At 45.5% G+C, this 23231-nt stretch overlaps 1 protein-coding gene and 1 non-coding gene across 2 annotated transcripts; one reads left to right on the top strand and one right to left on the bottom strand.

Moving 5' to 3' along the window:
- Window positions 1–1025: 1025 nt before the first annotated feature.
- On the bottom strand, window positions 1026–3713 carry Sowahb (sosondowah ankyrin repeat domain family member B). The gene has a single exon (XM_032916640.1). The coding sequence runs from the start codon at window positions 3375–3377 to the stop codon at window positions 1074–1076; it is 2304 nt and encodes a 767-aa protein (XP_032772531.1). The 5' UTR covers window positions 3378–3713; the 3' UTR covers window positions 1026–1073.
- An 18928-nt stretch (window positions 3714–22641) lies between these two features.
- LOC116912952 lies at window positions 22642–22778 on the top strand. The gene has a single exon (XR_004389519.1). It is a non-coding gene; the product is annotated as a small nucleolar RNA SNORA70 (small nucleolar RNA).
- Window positions 22779–23231: the final 453 nt, after the last annotated feature.

Raw genomic sequence — 23231 nt, forward strand, 5'->3', positions numbered from 1 at the left:
ACAGGACACTTCCTGTTAGACATTCAGTACTTCAAGGCTAATATTTAATCTAGATTGGCAAAAAGTTTAGTGCAAATAAAGTTATACTTAGCAGCTCAACAAAATTCTGACGCTTTTAGCCGTTACTGCTTCCCCACAGTGGATCCAGCTCTTTCCCCTGAGTACCAACTTTGACCTTCAGACATGCTGAAAGCTGTCAGGGATGACCCTGTTCGCTACACATGGAGTTTGACGAAGAGCTTCAGTCATTATACAAATGAACCCAAATGCTTTCACTCTTGGGAATCTCACAAGTTGGTACAAAAACAAACAACAGCAAAGACAAACAGAAAACAAAACAGAGTCTGAATGTTGTCATTTCTCCAGAGAGTGGAGTCACCATCATTCCTGAATGTTATTCATCTGCTTCTCTGGTCCAATGGCAATGACACCCAGAGAAGACAGTTATCCGTTTACATCAAGCACTCCAGACACTGGGCACAGGAAGGCTCAGGACTGAGGAAATCTCTTCAATCAAATCCTACCTTCTCCAGTCGCAATTTTATTTCACTGGATGGAATTGCCAAAAGGCACATAAAGGAAATGAACGGAAGCCATCTGACTTCAAACCTGGTGCTTTCCACTCAGCCAAGATTTATTCTAGAGATGAATAGAAGCCAAAGAACCTCCAGCCTAGGGAGGAGTGTGAGCTGCGGCAGTTCCACGAATTGCCTCCCTTTGACGTATCTGTTCCCTTTCTAGTAAGGCCTGGCTGGCACTGCCTCAGAAAATACTGTGCCTTCCTGTGCCCTGACCCCTGGCTGGCTCGGGAGAGAGAGGGACCCTCTGCAAGCTTGAGTGCCTGGATCAGCTTCGGTCTACATTTCACAGTTCAGACATAAGAGCTTTCAAGAAATTGAGATGCCCCTTGAGGAGACCATTTCACCTATCCTCAATCTTGATCAACTCCTAACAGTTTCTGTTTCTCTTGGGTTCTCTCCGTCTACTTAGTTTGGGGAGGGTGTGTGTGTGTGTGTGTGTGTGTGTGTGTGTGTGTGTGTGTGTATGCACGAACTCCCTTAGAAGAACCCACCTTAGTCACTATACTCTTCTCTGTCTTTTGGGGTGTGGAATTTCTCATATTGGCTGGCCAATTTCCATTTGTTGTGCTGAGTTTTGAGCAAAGCAGCCAAGGAAGTCTTCCGGGTGACAGTTCTAGACACTTCCCGGCTCTTGACCTTCTTGGCTGGGGAAGAGCTTTGGACTAAGGAATAGACAGGGAAGATGGGTTTGCCCCGGGGTGCACCCAGGAGCTTCCACGTTTCCCCAGAGACATTACTGTTCAAATACTGCCACGGCTTCTTGCCACTGCAGTCCCGAATGTTCACCCGGGAAGCCAATCTTTGCACTAGCAATTTGATGACTCCCTGGTGCCCGTGCATAGCTGCAAGGTGCAGTGGGGTATAGCCACAACTGGACCTCACGTTTACATCTAGTGCAACCCCTGCCTTCCGGGCTCCAGAGACCAAGTCCTGAAGGGCGTTCAGGTCGCCGTGCTTTGCTATCCAGTGCAAGGCCGTGTACCCCGTTAGGAAGTCTCTGTACAAAGCAAGCTGGGGGTCCTCCCAGAACAACATCTGCACGTGAAACCAGGAGCCGCTGGCAAGTCTCACAATCCACTCATGCTCCCTGGCATCTAAGGGGACAAGAGGTGACCTGTGCTCCGAAGGTCTGTGGGGTATCAAGGCTGCAGATCCATCCCTGCCGGGGACCCATGAGGAGTGTGGCTGGCCAGTCACAGCGTTAGCATTTGCCAATTTCTGTATCAAAACAACATCCACCCTTGGGCTGGCCAGGGCTCCTGCCTTGGAAGGTTTCCTGGACCGAGGTGGGCGCCGGCTCCTTTTCAACAAGTCCTCATCAAGATGCTCCTCGTCTGAGGAAGAGGGAGATTTGGTTCTCCCTGTTCTAGAGCTCCTCCTGACAGACCTCCGGAACTTGGGGGCAGGGAAAGTCTCCTGGGGGTGGTCCCCAAGGCTTTTAGCAACCGTTGGGGCCTTCCGAAAACTGGGCACATTCCCTCTATTGCGGAGGCCCCGCGGGATCAGGCAGGGACTGCCTTCGTTTGGTGATACAAACTGATCCTCAACTGGATCCCTGAGCTCTCCCCAAGAGGAAGTTCTCAGGACAGTTTGCAGCCCCTCTTCCGGGGTTCCGGGAGATTCTTTGGGTCCACTGCTGCTCTCCTCACTGCCATGGCTCTCTTGATCCACAAAGTCATCCAGATCCTGGAGGGATAGCTGACAACGAATGCTTCGAAAGACAGTGGGTGGAGGGTTCCCCGGCCAGGATTCTGAGGACTCGTCAGGAACCCCAGGAAGGAGAGAATGAAAAGACAGAGCAGGTTCAGGCAGCGCCGAGTTGGTCTCCGAGACCCCAAAGGCGGTTTCTGAAGGTAGCTGGAGGAAGTTGTCTGGCAACACCGACCAGGCGCGAATGGGCCCCTGGATCCCGGCCTCAGGCGCCTGCGGGTATCTGGCTACCCACTCTCGAGTGCGCTGCTGCTGCTGCTGCAGCTGCTGGGTTGAATGGTTCGGGAAGCCGGCGGTAAACAGCTCCAGTGGCTCTCTGGAGGGAGCAGGGTAGGGCGGGAGAGCGGGCGGGGACGTCGGGCTGCCAGCAGCCTCGACGGCGGCCGGAGCCCAGACAGGCGTTACAGACTCAGGCGCGCGTTCGGCCGCCGCTCCTTCCCGCAGCCACCCCGGAGCTCCGAGGTCATCCCGGGCAGGCGCAGCACGCTCTGGCTTCTCGCAGGCGGCTACAGGGTCTCCGAGATCTTCGGGCAGCGGCTGTTCCGTGGGCTGGCCCCAGCCGTTCTGCTGGCACTCCCAGCAGCAGCGTCCCCGCGTCCCCACCGCCGCACACCTGCCTCTGGCTTGAGCAGCCTCTGGTCCCAGTGTCCTCTGGCTCGAGCTGTCCCCCGGGCCAGGATCTGGCCCGGCCGCCTTCCGTGAGCTGCTGCCCACTAACTCATCGTCACCTACGTCCACCCGGGTCCCCGCACCTGCCGGCCGCTTCTGCGGCTCCGGGTCAAGGCGGCGGTGGCTTCGCGGCTGTCCGTTTGTGGGGGCGGGTCGCTGCAGGCCCTCCTCCCCCAGCAGGTCCCTGTACCTCCTTTTGAGCACCACGTACTTGGTGCCGTCGGGGTCCTGGCGCACTGCGGCCACCGAGTTCACGAAGCCCTTGAAGAGCTCGCGACGCTCCTGCAGCTGGCCTGAAGGCACGTGAGGGTCGCGCAGGAAGCTCTTGAAGTGGCTCAGCAGCTCTGCGTTACGCACGCGGCCCCCGGCCTGGCACAGAAAGTCCAGCAGTGCCTCCTGGCTCAGCTCTCCGGCCATCGCTGCCCGGTCCCTAGTGCCTGGGGCGGCTGCGTCTCAAGCTCCCAGCGCACTTCCCCTCCGACCGAAACCCAGGCCTGGCGAGTGTCACCTGCGCTCCGGGTGGCGCCACCCGCCTCCATCAGCCGGGGAGGCCGGCGCCGCCCGCATCCCTAGGGCGCTCCGGGAGGGCCGAGGGTCCCTAGGGGCGGGCGCCCAGGCTGATTCCCCGCGCTCAACCCTGGTGGCAGAGGGCGGCTCCCGGGCCGCCCCTGAACGACGCTGGCCTGTCGCAGCGAGTCCCCGCAGCGAAAGTTCCCGGGATAGGTCGGAGTCGGTTTCACCTGCGCACTGGCTACGCCTCCTCCTGAGCTCTGGGGGAAGGGCTCAACCCGCCTACTATACCTCCTCCCTCTTAAGTATCCCCCAACCCCCGCCACCCGTCCCGGGTGAGTCAGGCTGGTCACAGTCGCGGACTGAGTGGGGAGGTGAGACCGGGGACGAACTGAGCCGGAGGCGAACGGCTCTGCGGAGCGCGCAGCCACCCCGGGGCCTGGGAGGTGTCAGGCAGGTAGGCGACCGGTTGTCCCTCAGAGTGCCCGCCACGCTAGAAACAAAAGCAGAGGAAGATCAGCTCCCTCTTTCTCTCCCCGAGGCACGAGTTACAGCCAGAGTCCACACAGGTGGGGGTCCAATAGGCAGGCTCTCCACCGTTTCTCTTTATCAGCTCGGTTTGAGCAGGGGCTTGGGGTTCCCAATTGCAGAATCCGGTGGGATCCGGAAAAACCCACCGAGATCCAAACCAAATCTCTTTTAGTTTGGAGATTCCGAGATACTGAGAAGACCGCCCCCAGGGCACTCGCTTCGAGGAGTTCAAACACACCTGCCTAAGTCTGTGCTGAGAGCGAAATCACTCTGAAAGCTACAGAGCAAGGTTGGGTTTTGCCTTTCATTTTCCTACTCCATTGTCTTACGTTTACAATGCTCAGTGCCTGAGGGGTTGGGGGAGGATTCGTTGTCAGAAAGTTCATTTCCTAGGAAGCCAAAATCCATAGGAATTATCTCCTCAGCTGAGGTACTTGATACCCAGAGCTATTTTTCTTTTTATTTAGTCTAAGATTTGTGAACAGAAGAGAGTCGCTCCATCTGTCTCATGTTGACTTCTTAGTGAAGTCTTTTGCTTTGAGAATGGAAGTTTTCCTCCACACATTTAAAATGCTGAACACGTGACAAGGGTTTGGTTCCACCCCAGGAAGGAGGATGCTAGACTCTCTTGGTCCGTTGAGGGGCTATTGAGTCCACGCTGATTCAAGTATTTCTTTAGCCTCCTTTGAAGAAGGAAGAGTTAACCCGCAGCTGCATACTTCATCAGTAACAGCCCTACATTTCGGTCTGGTCTGGGTGACTCTCTTTCTTCTTTATCTTGAGTCCATTTGCTGCTGTCAACAGTATCTATCTATTGTAGCCTCAAGCCCCTCCATCCTCACACAGCTTTCCCTCCCTAACCTTTCCCTAACCCCCATTGCAAATGCCTGTGTTTCTGCACCCTCTCATGACTGCCACGTTTCTACAGATAAATTCTCTATTTTCTCCTCTCCTGGCATTTGAAATCCTTTCTTCTTTCCTGTTTTTTACTTGCTTTACAGGTCCAGATTTTTCACTAAGAATATCTCAAGTATGTTGGTCCCGCAATTGTCAACATGTTTTGGTATGGTCACCCTCCACCCACCACCCCAGCACTGGGGATTGAACCCGGGTACTCGGATGTGCTGCTAGCAAGCCCTCTGTCACTACCATTGACCAGTCTGACTGCCTGTCAGGCCACATCAGCAGTGCTTTATTTAAAATCCCAACAGAACCCTGGTACTTTTCCACGAATGACTTGGAATCCTTGGCTTTAAATTATCTAGGTCAGAAAGAAGGACTGTTTGTCTATTTGGGGCAGTTTCTAGAATTGAAATCTAGTAGTGGGTTGACATGGAGAAACTGTTCCCACTCCATATAACTTTGAGGCTTCAAAGTAGTTATTAAAGCAAATGTTTTTATAGGAAACCTCAGCTTGCTCTTGTATTTATTTGCTGGTGTTGAGTCTCAGTGAGATTCACAGGTGTGGGAGGGGTTCCAAATGGAAACCTCTGGTGGGCAAGTCAGGAGAATCCGTCTTTGGTGCCTTGCACAAGTACATATGTTGAGTTGCATATGGGACCATGACTTGGTCTACTTTAAGAGGAGAGAAAGGGGAGGGGCAGATGCCAAAGGTTTTGACCCCATCCACCTTCAATTGAGGGTTGAATTACTAGGTCTACAGTTGTTTGGGTGTCTGGATACCCAAGTGGTTTGGTGTCCTCTTGCTTGTCCTAGGGTAAGGGGATGGTTAGATGGACAATTCTATGTCTTATATAAGGGGAACCTTTTTGTATTCTTTTCAAGGTTTTTTATTGTTATTGTTTGTTTGTTTGTTTGCTACATTGCAAGGCATTGTTAGAAATGGGTATATACAAAGAAGCGAACCCAGTTGGTAACAAAAGACCAGAGAAATGGCACGGGTTAGCATGTGACTTGGTTTAGGGATGGCAAGTGCTACAAGCTGGAGCCCCTGGATACATGAAAGAAGAGCTCAGGCTCAACTCAGAGTGAGGAGGACTTTGCATTTTTTTAAAAAAGTGGGGTCATTAGGGCAGAAGACTTCTGTGCAGAGGGCTCTGGATTCACTTAAGTATTTGGGGGAGCTAGCTGCAGTATAGCTGCTTGGCTTTAAGGGGTGCAGCCGTGTAGAAGGGTTTGCAGAGGAGGGAGGGTTAGGAAGGAGGAACTAGAGAGCTCCTGTCCCCAAGCCAGAGCCTTTTAAGCATTTCCCATAGAGTCTCAGCCAGATCAGAACTGCACTTGAAGGAACATCTGGGGATAAATGCTGATTCAGGATTATGGGTAAAAAGGATATGTATCCCAGTGAGTAGAAAAAAATGTAAACACAGCAGTGTTGTATGTATCTAAGGACGTCTAAGACTGCGCTTCTATTTCAGAGATGTTAAAATGTAAAAAGAGATACCTCTTAAAATATACGGGAGTTGCAAAATAATAAATAAATAAATACATAAATAAATGAATGAATAAATAAATAAATAAATAAATAAATAAATAAATAAATAACACTGGGAGTGGTGGTGCATGCCTTTAATCCCTGCACTCAGTAGGAAGAGGCAGTTGCGTCTCTGTGAATTAATTCCAGGCCAGCCTGGAATACATAGCAGAATTTCAGACATGCCAGGGCTACATAGGAGACTCTATTAGGAAAAAAAAAGCAATTGCTGGATATTATGTGTCTGTGTCTTGGGGGCTCAGATTTGAGGACCGCCTGAGTGTAATGCAACTTGAGCCCTTCCACTAGCGGACTAGCCTTCTAACTATTGGACTATGTGAGACTATGTTACTCCTTCATTTGAAAAGACACTTAAAAACAAAGTAACAAGTCTGTTGATGGTAGTATACCTCATTCACCCAGGGGGCAGGAGCAGGAGAATTGTGAGTGGAGGCCATCCTGAGTTAAACAGTGAGACCACATCTCCAAAAGGAAAAAGAATAGGAGGGGGAGGGAGGTGAAGCTTCAACCAGAGGAAGAGTCCAGACGCTGCTGCTGAGACGATGCAGGAAAGAGGTTAAAAAAAAAAAAAAAAAAAGGTTTGAGTTCAGCAGAAGCTGAGAAAGGGAGATGAACAGATGGATTCAAGAGATATTTAGGAGGTGAATTCAATAGGACCTGGCACCAGAGTCAGCCAGGGGATGAGGAACCAGCTTGGCAAGCTCATGAGTAGCTGAGAGAGGTTTGGCATCATCTCTCCCTCTATTCGAGAGAAGAAAGAAAAGGTAGTTTGTGGAAATACATAAAAATGGGAGATTCAACTTGGGGCATATTACATTTAAAGGGCTATAAAAAGAGATATCTAGAAGATAGTTAGCAATATAAATTTGGGTCACCAAAGCTATGCCATTCACATCTACAAATGGCCATCTAAGCCACAGGAGAGGAAATTGCTCAAAAAACAACATACAGGCAGGAGGTCAGGTATAAGAGGCCAAACTGGCAATTCCCAGAGAAAGAGGAAAGGCCTCCTGTGGGGACTTGGAAGGGACCCCAAGAGGAACACCTGTGTCTCAGAAGAGCAGGATCAGGAGGGACAGCTTTCTAGAGACACTGCCAAAGCCGATAAGAAGGAAAACAGAACCAGAGCTGGCAGGTCACTGAGGCTGATCTGGAACAGTGTCAGAACAGTGGCAGGGACCGGAGCCAGTCACACAGAAACCTGAGGGGCAGGTGAGGGAGAGAGTGTAGGGAAAAGACTCACCTAGGTATAAGGAAAGATGGTGGATTTAGATACAGAGAACATCATCAGACCATGAAACCAAGTTTTCTTCTTTGAAGGCAGGGTATGACCTGGCATGTGTGCTGAGGGAAACAAGCCAAGGAAGGCTCAGTGAGGTTCCAGAGCAGAGTGAGTGACAAATGGATGTGGGAGGAGTGGCCTGGGAGCCCAGAGTTCAGGGAGAGGAGAGAACTCCCCAGTGAAGACAAGGGATGTGGCTCAATGGTAGAGCCCTTGCCATTGTGTGCACAGAACCTTTGACTCCATCCGCAGCACTGGGGAGAAAGAAAAGAGAAACAGAAGGAAAGTAGGGATTGCATTTGGGGGCTTGGTTGGCAGAAGCATAGCATGCCCATGGGGGTTGGTACCAGGCACAAACTTGGCATGGCACATGCCTGTAACCTCGGCACTGTGAAGATGGAGATAGAAGGATCAGAAGTTCAAAGTAGGGGTTGGGGATTTAGCTCAGTGGTAGAGTGCTTGCCTAGCAAGCGCAAGGCCCTGGGTTCGGTCCCCAGCTCTGAAAAGAAGAAAAAAAAAGTTCAAAGTAATTCTTGGCTACATAAAGAGTTTGAGGCTAGCCTGGGCTACATAACAGACATTAATGAGAAGGGGTTCCTTCCACCGATATCTCTTCTCCTGTCCTAGTCTCAGCCTTTGTCTACTTGTCAGATATTTATGAAGGATCTGCCAGGAGTGTGTACTGGGAGGCTGAGAGTACAGTGGTGAATCAGACAGGCAGAATCTTTAGACTCAGGACACTTAGACTCAGGAGGAAAGAGAGTGGCAAAAGACATAAAATAAACAGAAAAGATTACTCTTGGTAGGCACTCAGATACAAAGGCCAACTGATCGATAAAGTGACACGCAAGGGTGGACAGGGAAAGCCTGTCAGAAACCAGAAACAGGCAGAGGTCACAGTGAGATGGGGGCAGCTGTGAGGGGACGAGGAGCTGGGAAGAGCGATCTCTGTCGAGATCCCTTCCTGTGTCCCTATCTGTCTCTGTCCATCTCTCTCTGTCCTCCTAACTCATATATACACACAGGAACTTACTCTCTTACAACACTGGGGGTAGACACTGGAAGCAGCAGTTCTGACAGAGTCCCTCTCCCTGGCAGCCTTGGGGGCAGCCTTCTTTTCCTCTCCTAACCTTGGGAATGGCCAGATTGCCTTAGTCTCTATAGCTTGTGCTTGTCCCACCCCAATCTCTGGCTCTGTTGCTATTGCTATTTCTTCACAGTCCCTCCTCTGTGTGTCTTCTGTCACTTATAAGGACATTTGTCATTGGAACTGTGGCAGAGTCCACAATCTAGGATGCTTTGATTACACTACTAGCTTAACCTGTAGGTCCTAGGAATCTTACACTCGACATGCCTTTTGGAAGGTGTTATCCAAACCATTAAATGAAGTAACAGAGTAATGAAGAAATGTCTTTCGTTGCCTTCTCTTCTCTCTTTGCTCTAGCGACCTTGAATTTCCTTCACAGTTTGAGTCAGCTATCACTGGTTAAGGGATCTACCCGCATCCTCTGTCCCGGAGACATACGCCCCTCTAGTAACTAGTGCATATTCATTAGTTGTTTCTTGACTTTTCTGTATGGACTCATTTCTTGCTACAGCTCTCTGAACCAGCCCCCATTGCCATGGTTTACATGGTCTGTTTCGTTTTCTCTATTGACACTTCTAAGTGGTGGCACCCTAGGCTCTCTACAAAAGCTGCTGAATTGAATAGACAGTAAAACGATCCTGGATTGACAGTGAATGGTGGAGGGTTTGAATAAGGAATTAAAACATCTAGATGATTTATTTATCTATTTCCTGTACTTGAGTGTTTTGCCTGCATGTATGTCTGTGCACCACTTGCATGCCTGATGCCCTAGGAGGCCAGAAGAGGGCATTGCCGCCCCTGAAACTGGAGTTACAGATGGTTAATAGATGCGAACTGCCATGTGGGTGCTGGGACTTGAACTCAGGACCTCTGAAAGAGCAGCCAGTGCTCTTAATCATTGGGCCATCTCTCCAGCCCCTGGATTTTGCATGTTAAGTCACAGGAAGTCAACAGAGTTTTAGTATAGGCCTTGATTTCAAAGGTATCTTCTCTTTAGAAGTCACAACTGCATCCTACAGCACACAGCATTATCAAGTCAGATGACTGCATACATTCCTGTTTGCTTTCAGTGTATACCGCAAAGTATGTTGTTCAGCCTGTTGATCTAATTTGAAGATTCTTTTTATCATGTTTTAATTACATTGATCTTCACCAACCAGATTTAAAATAGGCCAGCATAAAGGTAACACCAAACTTCCAGTCCAAGAGACAAGCCCAAGGGGCAGACACCAGTACCTAGCATGAGCCTTGAGCAACTTCCAAAACTGAAATTATGGGAAAGAACATTTGAAATAGAATTTGACATTCCCTATCTTTAGTATTAGGCTTGTGGTATTGACTGATTATAGTGTAAGAACTAATCGTGGTTAGCAATGACTTAAGAATTGTTTGGTTTCGTCTAATTCCTTTTATAATATATAGTCCTGTTTGTTTAATTCACATAAAAATAATTCACGTATTGAGCGGCTTTTCTTTGCTGTGACAAAACACCTAAGAAAATAACTAAAGAGAGGACAGATTCATATTAGGCTTGTGGTTTCAGAGCGTGTGGTGCATGGCTGCTGAGGCCTCTGGCTTTGGGCCTGAGACAAGGCTGAATGTCACGGTAGAAAACACACTGTGGAGCAAATAGGGTTCTGACAAATTAAAACTTTAATTTTAACAACTTGTGCTTATTGATTACATGGCAAGGACACGAATGCCACAGGCTGGCCTTTTCAGATGATGCCATGGGTGGTACTCATGAGTCACCAACTAAACATGTTATTAAAAATTGGTATTTATATGCTACAGTTGGCACGTATCTGAGGAGAGCTAAGGATACTAATTTAGCACACTATTAATAAGTCTGGCAGCCCAAAAAATCCTTGGCAAACACACTTAGGCAGATAATTGGATTTCCCCCAAATTTCAAAGGCTAATTTCTTTTTTATATATATATATCTAGTATTTTTATTAAGTGTTTGAGAATTTAATACAATGTATCTGGAGCATATTCAACCCCCTACCTTTCTCCTCCCTCTAATTTCTCCCAGACTCACGCCCCTTCCCCATTCCTGCCTCTCCGCCCCTCTTTATAATTATTTTCCTCAAAAGCTAATCTCTTACCACTTACCAACTATTTTATGATACAGTTGAGGTATTAAGTACAGTTCTTCTTGCTATATAATTAAAAATGGAAGTTAGTTTTTCAAAACTAAGGGGTAGGCAATGGGAGATAGGTAAAGCCACTTACTACCACCCGCTGACCTGGGTTCAATTCCCGAGACCCTCGAGGTAAAGCAGGCCGTCGATTGTGGTGCACTGTGCTTTATAGTGGGGTCACGGGGAACGTATGGGTAAGGCACAGGGATACAGGCAAGAAAGTTGGGAACCTGCCTGGTACACAGTGTATACATCTGCTAGGACCTGGCATAGCAAAGAATGACAGGAACTAATGGTGACATTAAAATAGAAATCTCATTCCCACACACCACGGGCAGCCCAGAGTTACTGCAGTAGCCGCTGTTGCCATTTGCCCAGACTCCTGCCATCTGATGTTCCACACGCTCTCAAGGTAGGCTTGCATGCCAGAGTCTTGCATGCACGGGTCATCACATCCACATCCCAGCTGTAGGAGGGAAGGAAGGCAGAGAAGAGGACAAAATTGTTGTCTGGAAGAATTTGCACATCACCAGGCGTAGTGGTGTGCACCTATAACCTTGACACGTACGCAGCAGAGACAGGAAGATCATGATTTTAGGCTAGCCTTGACCTCACACCAAGCTCTAGCATAGCCTGGAATAGTATCTCAAATAGACTATATATTTGAGACACATATGTATATATATATATATATATTATGATCTATATGACATATGATATGTAATATATTTGATAATATAATTTTGTTTTAATTTTTATTATTTCTGTGTGTAAAAGAGACATATGGGTATATACATGCACACGTGTACACGCATGCGTGTGCTACAGTATGCACACATGCTGATCAGAGATCAACTTTATGCATGGTTCCCTCCTTCCACCTTTACCTGTGTTTCAGGGATCAAACTCAGTCCCGGGGGATTGAACTCAGGTTGTCAGGCTTGTGTGACAAGCCACAGAGCCATCTTGCCAGTCCTGAAAGGTGTTTTAAAAAGTAAGTTAAAAAATGAAAACATAATAGTGGCATACAAGACGACTGGTTACACTCCCGTGTCCAGAATGCAATCTCACGGCCACATGTAGGTGGGAAGAAAGGTCGAGAAGAAACACTCCTTTTGTTCTGGATAACCATGCTCTCAATTAAAAACAGAAGCTCGTGATGACAAAACCGGCTTTGTCACGGGAAGCACTATAGGCCCTTTGAGCAGGCCAAGTCTTTGTTGAATGACATCATCTTGAATATTTCAGGTCTTTTATCCCTCGAGGGCCCAGATACCTAAATACCGATCACACCCTCTCAGTCACAGTATCGACTCCTGCACGTTCACACTACCCATCGGGAGAGGCATTATTCTTAAACTTTGGGTTTCTGTGGAAGGCATCTGTCATCACGTGCCCAGTGTGTCACTTTTTCAGGGTGACTCTCTGCAGTCATGCACTAAGTTAGACTTCCTGGGTGAACCCTCCCCCTCCTCCCCTAGTTACACAGATGAGAAACTAGGTCAGTGTCTAGTTTCTAGCAGATTAACCCTAACTAGCTGACTAGCCCTGATTAGCTGACTAACCCTGAGTAGCTAACTAATTTTAACTAGCAGACTAAGCCAAATAAAATCTTTTCCTGGGTTTTAAAAATCTACAAGGAGAGAAATTTTGATTCCTCTGTGAGATAGAAGACCCCAGTGCCATCGGTGTATTGCTGGAGGGGAAGATCCTTTGGAAAAGAGTCGGGCCTCTCTTCAGAGACACCAGGTGGCATAGCAGCTGCACTCCTGAGTCTAGGGTAAGTGACTACCAGTCAGAAAATAAGGTTAGTCAGCTAGTCAGGGTTAGTGAGCTAGTTAGGGTTAGCCAGCTAGTCAGGATTAGTCTGCTAGTTAGGGTTAGTCTGCTAGTCAGGGTTAATCTGCTAGTAAGGGTTAGCCAGTTAGTAAGGGTTAGCCAGCTAGTCAAGGTTAGTCAGCTAGTCAGGGTTAGTCTGCTAGTTAGGTTAGTTAGCTAGTCAGAGTTAGTCTGCTAGTAAGGTTAGCTAGCTAGTCAGGGTTAGTCTGCTAGTTAGGGTTAATCTGCTAGTAAGGGTTAGTCAGCTAGTCAGGGTTAGTTTGCTAGTCAGGGTTAGTCTGCTAGTAAGGGTCAGCCAGCTAGTCAGGGTTAGTCAGCTAGTTAGGATTAATCTGCTAATAATTGTTAGTCAGCTAGTCAGGGTTAGTCTGTTGGTAAGGGTTAGTCAGTTAATTAGGGTTAGTCTGCTAATAAAGTTTACTCAGCTTGTGTGCATGTGGAAGCCAGGGAAGACCAGGGTGACCTCAACCTCAGAGATTCACTTCTCTCTGCCTGCTGAGTGCTGTGATTAAGGCACACTCCATCACCACCAGGCCACGTATTGACTTTTTAATACAAGCACAGGTTTGTGAGTGCCCATTGCCAATTGCATGCTTAGGGGGTCTTCACTGTTATTGTTATCATGTCCTTCCTACCTGACAGTAAGCTTAATTGTTACGATATAACAAAACCATCTACCTATATTTGGTCTTGGTCTCCGGTTCCTCCTAAAAACCTGGCAAACTCTGGAGTAACGGGTGTGTCTTTTGGTCATTCCTAATGTCTTTCTGAACTTGTTCTAATTCAGTGACTTAAAATGGGCCTTTAGATGGGCTCAACAAGGAGCTAGTCACATCAGGAAGACGGAGAACGTGACTAGAGGGTTGGGGCTGTCAACCCTCATTAATGAGCTCCTTTTCTTGTCACTGTGACAAAACTCCTGATGGTTTCAGGAGAGACAGTTGATCTGGGCCAATGGAGTGTATCTGTCAATACTTGTGGGAGCCCTAGCTGGTATCTCCTCTGTAAGCTTAGATGTATTTCAAAACGACTTTTAATAAGGGTTCTTAAATGTTTTTTTAAGTGTTTATTTATTTATTATATGTAAGTACACTGTAGCTGTCTTCAGACACACCAGAAGAGGGCATCAGATCTCATTACAGATGGTTGTGAGCCATCATGTGGTTGCTGGGATTTGAACTCAGGACCACTGAGAAGAGCAGTCAGTGCTCTTAACCACTGAGCCACCTCACCAGCCCCGGTTCTTAAATGTTTTAACCTCTCTTCTAGCCCACCGCCCACCGAGGTAATAGAAGAGAAAGGTTATCAGGATACAGGGGATGTGGACCTGCTTAGAAATTGTTCTTTGGCACAAATTCCATCAGTATTGTCAGGAAATCAGCAGTTCAATCCACAGGATTCAGTAGCAGTGGCTCGATCCACTCCCAAACACTTCACAAATATTGCAGCGGTCCAGTTCAGTAGCGCTGAGATAGGAAACAAATCAGCAGCAGTGGCTCGACCCAGCAGAAACAGCCAGGCCTCAGCTGAATCAGCATGAGTCAGCAGGAGTGATTCCACCAGGAGAAGTTCTCTGCTGTGCCTCTCTCAACGAAGTGAAGATCAGTGAAGACTCAAGACTAAGAAGTATTGCAAAGCTGGATATGTAAGCCTTGTCACTGTCTATCAAGTCCTATTTATATTCCCTCCAAACAGCAGGTGTCCTCTAGGGACAGCTAACATCACTGTATCAGCTAACATCACTCTGCCAACTGACTCAAGTCCACAGAAGCCTCAAGAAGCCGCCAGAACACCACCGAAAGTTTTTTTTTTTGGTGTGTTTCTCGATATGATGTCACGACAAACAGAGCCCAACAATGCAGTGTAAGGCGAACCAATACATTCATGTCACTAGAGAAGAATTCTTCATCACACATCCTTTCACCTGTGTTTGCTTCAGGAAAACACTCCTTCACGTGTTTGCCCCAGCAAAACACCGTCTGACACAACTGACTTTCCAAAGAAACCAGAAGTTTCTACTTCATTCCTCCTCACATTTTAAGTGGATTAGTAAGCGAAGAAATGGGCCAGAAGCAGAACCAAACCCAAGACCCATCCCAAGCAGTCTAAGTCCACAGCTAGGTCCCTAGCCCCAAAGGTTCCATAACCTCCTAAACCAGCAAGCACCACCAGTCAGAGACCAAATGTCCCAAAACTTGAGCCTATGGTGACATTTCACAGTGACATTATAACACTCCCTTCCACTTCTAGGGAAGAAAGCGGGGCCAGAGAATCAGCCGAATCACATGATTAGTAGTTACCTCAATTAAACGTCCCAGTTGATGGCATGTGATGTGGGGAGGGGACAAGTCACACACTGAGGACAGAGCTCCCACCTCTCCTTCAGATGTCACCCAAACCATCTTTAATGGGAGCCTGCTTCCAAGGGTGGGCATGGTGCACATACCTGTTATCCCAGCAGAGGTAGGGGAGCAATGGCTCCCGCCCAACTTCCTCTACATAACATATTTAAGACCAGCCTGGGCTACAAGATTCCCTGTCTCAAAATAACAACAACAACAACAACAACAACCAAAGCAACAACAGCACAAAGCAAATATGTGGCTTTTTTTAAAACTTGTATCATTTACAGTAGGATGGGACATGAGGGATCCAGTGAATTAGTCAGTCCTCAATCCTGAAGCAAAGTCTTTGAAACACCGAGTTGACAGCCATCCTGGTTAGTAAGCACCATGGTTCACCCCTAGGATTAGCCATGCTGGTATCTACCCTGTGGGGTGAGCTCCTGACCTGTGAGGCCTATGCAAACCACAGATACTGTGAGAACTGAGTGTAATTACTGGGCACCCAGCTAGTGTAGAGCAAGTGTTGAAGCAAACGGGGGGTGGGGGAGGGAACACTTGAACATTTTGTGTAAACGTAGTGAATGTTACCAGCAAGCACTCAGATCCTGCATACCAAATAGAAGTTGTTGTGTTCCTACAGACACTTCTTCACGTCAGAGTAAAGGATTGACTCTTCTAAGGTTTACTTAGCTTGTATGTATGAGCGTCTTGCCTGTGCTTTTGTTAGAGCACAACATGCAGACCTCATGCCTGCAGTCGTAAGAGGGTGTCAGATCCCCTGAAACTGGACTTACAGATGGGGTTGAACCACTCGCTGATGGCTGGGAACTGAGTCCACATTCTCTGTAAGAGCAGTAAGTGCTCTTAACCTCTGAGCCATCTCTCCAGCTCCAGTATTGACATTAAAAATTATTTATTTTATGTGCAGGAGTGGTATGAGGGGAGTCCATTCTCTCCTTCCTCCATGTAGGTCCTGGGGATCGAACTTAGGGCCCCAGGGCCTCTGGCTTGGCAATGGCATTTTGTCCTACTAAGCCATCTCTCCTGCCCTTGAAAATTACTTAGAGTTAAGTCATTCTTAACCACACAAATACTACAATGTATACAATAAACAACAAACAAACAAACACAATCTTTCTCTTCTTATTGTTCTACTGACCCCATCAAAGATATCGAATCTGGTGACACAAAATTGTTTTGAGGAGTAGACATAACCGGAGGCTTTGTTAGCCATTTGATTCTGTTTTCTTCCATCTGCACTAAGCCTGTAGGGAACTTGAAACAAAATAACCACTGTGGAGGAGTGACAAGGCAGAGCCTCTCTGAGGATAACAAATTATGTTTCTTTCAATAGCAATTTGTTTCCATTGATTCTTTTGGAGGAATTGATTGTTTCCACGCTTGCTTCCACCCTCCCTTAACATTACTGCTTGTTATTCAACTGGTTAAATACAAGTTTCATATGATCTTTGTTTTAACCAGGCTCCAGGACCCCACCCAACTGAACTAAAAATCAAAGTGGAGGCATTCTTATTGAAGTTCTGTGCCACAAAACTGAAACTAGATTGTCCTTAGAACTTTTCAGATACCAGGACAGATACCATAAAGAGCCTGTTTTCCAAAAGACCAATTCTAGTTGACATACAATGTTTCCTCTGCTTTCATTCCACTCCTTCCCTTAGTAAGGAGCAGAAGTAAGCTGACACGGAAGCCATCCCTTTCTGGTGGTGGTGGTTTTTCTTTTACTTTGTTTCCTTGTTGCTGGTTAAAAGGAAAGTAACTTGAAAATAAACAGCCCGCGTTCAATCACCAGCACCACATAAAACCTGTCTGTTGGCAAACTCCTGTAACCCCAACACCCAAAGGGTGGAGGCAGGAGGATCAGAAACTACCCTCCAGTCTCAGCTGAAACATCCTACACATGGAGGCGCAGGATGACCAGATATGAGACCCTATCTTTAGAAACGTTAAACCTCTCTGCTTAGCTCCCTGTACTGAAACATATGGTCTACTTTATGGATCGAAAGTACTACCAGATTCTAGAATCACTTAAAAATAAAGCCATTTAGGATCTGTAGGCCAAACTGTTTAATTTTTTTCTTTTAAGATATCGTTTACCCTCACATAGGAAGGACATTTGAAAGTCAGACCATGATGGCAGAGATACTCAAGACTCTAAAAAGACAACAAATAGTTTATTGTGAGGAAATTGCATCTCTCCAAGAAAATAGGAACATGGCTATTACCTCTGTACCCTTAGGGTGTGAACAGGCAGAGGAAGGACAACCCTTAGAGTTGGAGAAGTACAAAACATCAAACCAATTCACAAGGCACAACACAGACTATTTACAAAGTGACCATTTTAAATTAGGCATTAAAAGTACTTTTTTAAAAAAAATTCTCTGTGTATGGGTGTTCTGTGTACACATATGTCTGTGTATCATATGCATGCCTGGTACCTGAGGAAGCCAGAACTGGGTGTTAGAACCTCGAACTGAGATGGTTCCAGATGGTTAACACTTGGAATCCCAGGCTCTGGAATTAGAACCCAGATGTCTGAAAGAGGGGCCACTGCTCTTAATGGATGCTCCATTCCCAAGACTGGTGTTAAGAAGTCGAAGCAGGTGTGATTAATCCCAGCACTCAGGAGGCAGAGGCGGGCAGATATCTGTGAGTTCAAGACCATCCTGGTATATATTGAGTTTCAGACCAGCCAGGGCTACAGGAGTGGGGACTGGGGGTGGGGTAGCTATGGTGTAGGAGGTCAGGCAGGTGGGAGAGAATGGAGTCATCCTTTTGAAGCACAATATCCTTATTACAGTGGAATTTGATTTCACTAAATGAGTTAAAAACACCTCACGAGTTAAGGTGTTTTGGGTTATATTTGCTTGGTGGATCTTGTACACATTGCCAATTCTCTCTCTCTGAGCCACATTCCCAGCCCTAAACTAATAGAAGACTAGCTTTATCATTGGATTCAAGCAATAGCTTTATGGCTGTTTCACATGAGACTATTAGTGATTTCACTGGTTTGTTTAATCAAATCACAGTTGGGAGAACATAATGCCATTTTATCTCGTATTGAAAGCTTGCAATCAGTCCTATCATGATGGGTCTTGGTAGACTTCCTTTTGGGAAGAGGCGATACCATGTATTACCTACACAAAACTGTCTATAACACCTTCAGAATATTGTGAACGTTAATAAAATTATGGACCTTTTTTTTTAAGCCTACCAACTGAATAACACTTTAGCTTGTCTAAAATGTTTCTTTACTATAAAAGTAGTTTGTTTATTTCTAATTGCCATTTTAATTCCAGCAATAACAATTTTACTTAGGAAATTATTTTACAGGAGAAAGCAATAGGCAGCAAGAAGAAAAAAAATAACTGTATAGTAATCTTTAGGATTCCATGAGGTAGGGGCTGGAGAGATGGCTCAGCAGTCAAGAAGACCTGGGTTCAAATTCTAGGAATGGTGGCTTGCAACTGTTTGTAAACCCAGTCCTCAAGGATCCATCCTCCTTTGGATTTCTTGGACATCAGGTTCATACACTGGATACACAAATCTGTGTACACAAAATGCCCATGCACATAAAAAAAACAAAAACAAAAAAGATTTTGTTAGGTAGAGGGTTTATTATATTACTTAGTATTTGGGGGGGTGCAGTTCTTGTCTCAAGAATAAACTTAGTGGGGTTGGGGATTTAGCTCAGTGGTAGAGCGCTTGCCTAGCAAGCACAAGGCCCTGGGTTCGGTCCTCAGCTCCGGAAGAAAAAAAAAAAAAAGAATAAACTTAGCTTGTGTAGTGGAGTAGGTTCAGCTCCGAATTTCCATGATGACTTGCATATTCTCCAGGGTGTCTAGGACATTTGAATGTTCTGATAGTGATGACGAACATGGACTAGGGTCATGTACAGTGATGCTCAGGTCTACTGAGTACCAACCAGGTAAACTTTCTGAATTCCAGGTTCTTTAATTCAGGGTTAATGAGGTGATAGCAGATGGATGGCACTGTGCTCCATGGTCCCTCAGCCTATTTCAGCTGTGGGACACAGCTCCTGTATAGTATTTACTAGGTTATATGTAATAACAGGAGGGGTGGAAGGAAAAGAGGAGGGAGAGAGAAAAAAATGAAGAAAGAAACTGGGATCGGTGTACTATTTAACAGCCATACAATGATGAGACACATTTCAGTGTTCTCATGCTATGGATATTTTTCTTCCACAAAACAAGAGGAATGGTTGATATCCTGTGTGCACAGAGATCTCTATTGCTCAAGAAAGAATTAAATACTGTCTTAGAGATAGGTCAATGATATAAACATGGAATTTATAAATGAAAATGGGACTGGGGAGATGGCTTAGTAGTTAAAGCAAGTGCTGCACAAGTGTGAGAACCAGGGTATAAATCCCCAGAGCCCATTTAAAAGCAAGAATGTATGGTGGCCACTGAAGTCCTGGTACTTGAGAGTCAGAGGCAGGGAGTCTCAAGGGCTGGTTAGACTAGCTAGTTAGACTAGCTAGTTAGACTAGCTAGTTAGTCTAGCTAGAACTGTCAAGCTCTGGATTCAGTGAGAGAGCCTCTTCCACAAATAAAGTAGAGAGTAATCAAGGCAGAGTCCTTTTTATTCCATTTTGTCTCCACTCAGACACTAGACCATAAAACACTTGCTGTCCATCTTAAGTGCAAGGTACTTTGCTTCTGCAGCTGATCTGCCTGTCTGAGTTGCTCTGAGGCTAGGAACTACAGCCTCCTGTTTATCGCCTTATACTAAAAAAACAGTGGGAGGGTAGGTAAAGAAGCCTTTTGTTCTATCTCTGTAGGAGTTGTATGACTTTAAAATCTCAGAAAGAAAATGGGAGGGAGGCCTGTCTCTGCTCTCAGTACTTGTACGACTTTCAGAGTGCTTGGTCACATGGTAAAGGGTTCACTATAAGTTTGTACATAAATTAAGGTCATAAATTGAATATTCTTATAAAAGAGAGTGTCTACATGTATATTCACTAGGAGTAATTATCTGGCTAAACATTCATCATTTGTTACTTACTTATAGGTTCATGGACAGTTAAAAGCCTTAACTAAGCTGTCTTTGATAAATATTTTTATTTCTTGTCTTTGCACCTGTGGTGTATATCTTTAGCTCTTTATGACCTTTGGTTAATGGGTTTTTTTAATGCTTGTTTTTATTTATTTATTTATTTGAAAGATTTATTTATTTATTTCGTGTATGTGGGTACACTGTTGTTGTCTTCAGACACACCAGAAGAGGGCATCACATTCCCATTACGGATGGTTGTAAGCCACCATGTGGTTGCTGGGAATTAAACTCAGGACTTCTAGAAGAGAAGTCAGTGCTTTTAACCACTAAGCCATCTCTCTAGCCCTGGTTAATGGTTTTTACAAACCCTTGGAATGCGCTCTAGGTTTGAGAACTCTGTTGTTATCTCAGAAGCAATTAAGCATTTCTGTTATAAAAGGGGCTTGAATGTTTTTGTCTTCATCACCATTCTGAAACTATGGTGACCCTAGCATGCTGACTGTTTCTGCAGAGTAAATGCTGTTTGATTTTGCATACTATCTGAGTCTAGGGTCTTCCTTCAGTGATTTTGATACACACACACACACACACACACACACACACACACACACACAGGGGGAGAGAGAGAGAGAGGAGGGGGGGAGAGAGAGAGAGAGAGAGATTCCAGAAGATATTTTAAACATTGATAATTGTCAATTAAAGTTGAATTTTAAAAACTATAACTTAGCTGGGCACTGTGGCATATGCCTGTAACTCTAACACTAGGGAGTAGAAAGAAAAAGATCATGAGTTGAGAGCTAGCTTCTGGCTACATGAGACTCTGTCTCAGAAAAACTAACTAACCAACCAAACAAACAAACAAACAAAACACCCTTAAACCTTGTCTGTTTGTTGGGTATAGACATAATGTTTTTGTGCATTGTGAAAAGGTTATCCTTGTGTTCTTCAAATGCTGATGTTGGCCCTTATATCTTATTTCAATGCAGACATGGCATTGTAATGCTTATGTCAAGTTTGTATAAATGACTCTTACCATTTATTCTTTCCCTTGTCAATAAATGCTGACCACCCAATGGCTAGGGTGGGAGAGGGACATTAAAATCTTCTGTAAAGAGGAAGGAGGGAGGAGTTAGATTTCAGTTCGAGAGTGGAAGGCCATAAATGAAAGTATTACTGGGATCTTGGCTGGGAGGTAACCAGATTCGTTCAGGAGATTAAGGATTAAGGTAGACTGCCCAGGTATTGAGGTGAGGCTTGAAAATAAATCTTAATCTCTCTGTGTTGTTATTGGGAACTAGCTAGCAAGAATAAAGAAATACAGCTGCCGTATTACATTACCACATACATCAGTACTAAAAATAACTTTTACAGTTGGGAGCCTAGCCTTTCATGACCGAGCCATCTCTCTAGCCCCATCTCAAACTTTAAAAATTGGAGCCAAAAAAAAAAAAAAAATTAAACTCAATGTAGCCAGTCACAAAGCCTAAGCCAACTTTTGGCAGTTGATGATTAAGGATCTGGTTTTTTGTTGTTGTTGTTTGTTTGGTTTGGTTTTTGTTTTGTTTTGCAGGTAAATTTTTTTTCCTTTTCTTTTTTTTTCGGAGCTGGAGACCGAACGCAGGGCCTTGCACTTGCTAGGCAAGCACTCTACCACTGAGCTAAATCCCCAACCCCTTTTGTTTTGTTTTGTTTTGTTTTGTTTTTTAGATTTATTTATTTTACATGAGTACAATGTTCAGACACACCAGAAGAGGGCATCAGATCTTATTACAGATGGTTGTGAGCCACCATGTGGTTGCTGGGATTTGAACTCAGGACCTCTGGAAGAGCAGTCAGTGCTCTTAACTGCTGAGCAATCTCTCCAACCCCTAATAAAGGATTCTTAATTCTTTTTTCTTTCTTTCTTTCTTTCTTTCTTTCTTTCTTTCTTTCTTTCTTTCTTTCTTTCTCTCTCTTTCTTTTTTCTTTCCTTTCTTTCTTCTTTCTTTTTTTTTTTTTTCTTTTCTTTCCTTTTCTCTTTTTTTTTTCTGCACACGTGAATGTGTGCATCATGGCAAGCATGTGGAGATCAGAAGACAACTTAGATGAATTTGTTCTCTCCTTCTCCCCTTTGGGTCAAAGGATTAAACTCAGATCATTTGGTTTAGCTGCACAAGTGTCTATACCCTCTTACCCATCTGGTTGACCTTCTCTCTGTCTTACCTTAGTTAAATATGGAAGATTTTTTTTAAAGTGCCATATACACCCTTAGTCTGAAAGACTATATAAGGAAAGACCATTTCCATAACATCCTGGAGAAGGCAGAACTACAGGGTTTGTAGAGTTGGTGGTTCTAGGGTATTTATGGAAGATTGGTGAGTGTAATGCAAGGGAATTTATTTTAGTGTGAAAGTTCCATTGTAATCTAGAATCAAATAATCAATTAACAAATACAAAGCAGTGTTTCTCTGCAGCCAGTTAAGCTAATCAGGTTCTTTTTCTCAGGGGGGACCTGGTGTTCAATGGCTGCAGGCAGCAGACCCCTTGGGAATGCATGCAGCCTGTTGCTTGTATGAGTTCCCCTCAATAACCCTGAAGAACATTTATGGTGGATGCTCATGTCTCTGATCTCACATTTTCCTCCATTCTAAGCTCCAGACAAGTAGGTGGGATACCTTTGGAAGTCCCAAGGCACAGTGGTTTATATTGGCCAGGTTATCAGGTCCAGTCACAACAAAGAGTGTATGACTGGAGTCCTGCACTAGTCCAATTAAATTCCCTGGTTGACTGAATCCCATTCCAAAGGAGTGGGCTTCACCTAATGTAATGCTCATTATTTTGAAGAAGTGGTAGCCAAGTATGGTGGTTTAATCAAAATGGCCCCCATCGGTTTGATTATTCAAACATTTAGTCACTAATAAGTAGAACTCTTTCATAGCATTAGAAGGATTAGAAGGCCTTGTTGGAGGAAATATGTCACTGGGAGTAGCCTTTGAGGTTCTCAAAGTCCAACACCTGACCCAGGGTTTTGTTGTTGTTTTTTCTTTCAGCCTATGGA

Source organism: Rattus rattus, chromosome 11 (assembly GCF_011064425.1).
Source record: "Rattus rattus isolate New Zealand chromosome 11, Rrattus_CSIRO_v1, whole genome shotgun sequence".
In the NCBI taxonomy this organism is placed as follows: Eukaryota; Metazoa; Chordata; class Mammalia; order Rodentia; family Muridae; genus Rattus; species Rattus rattus.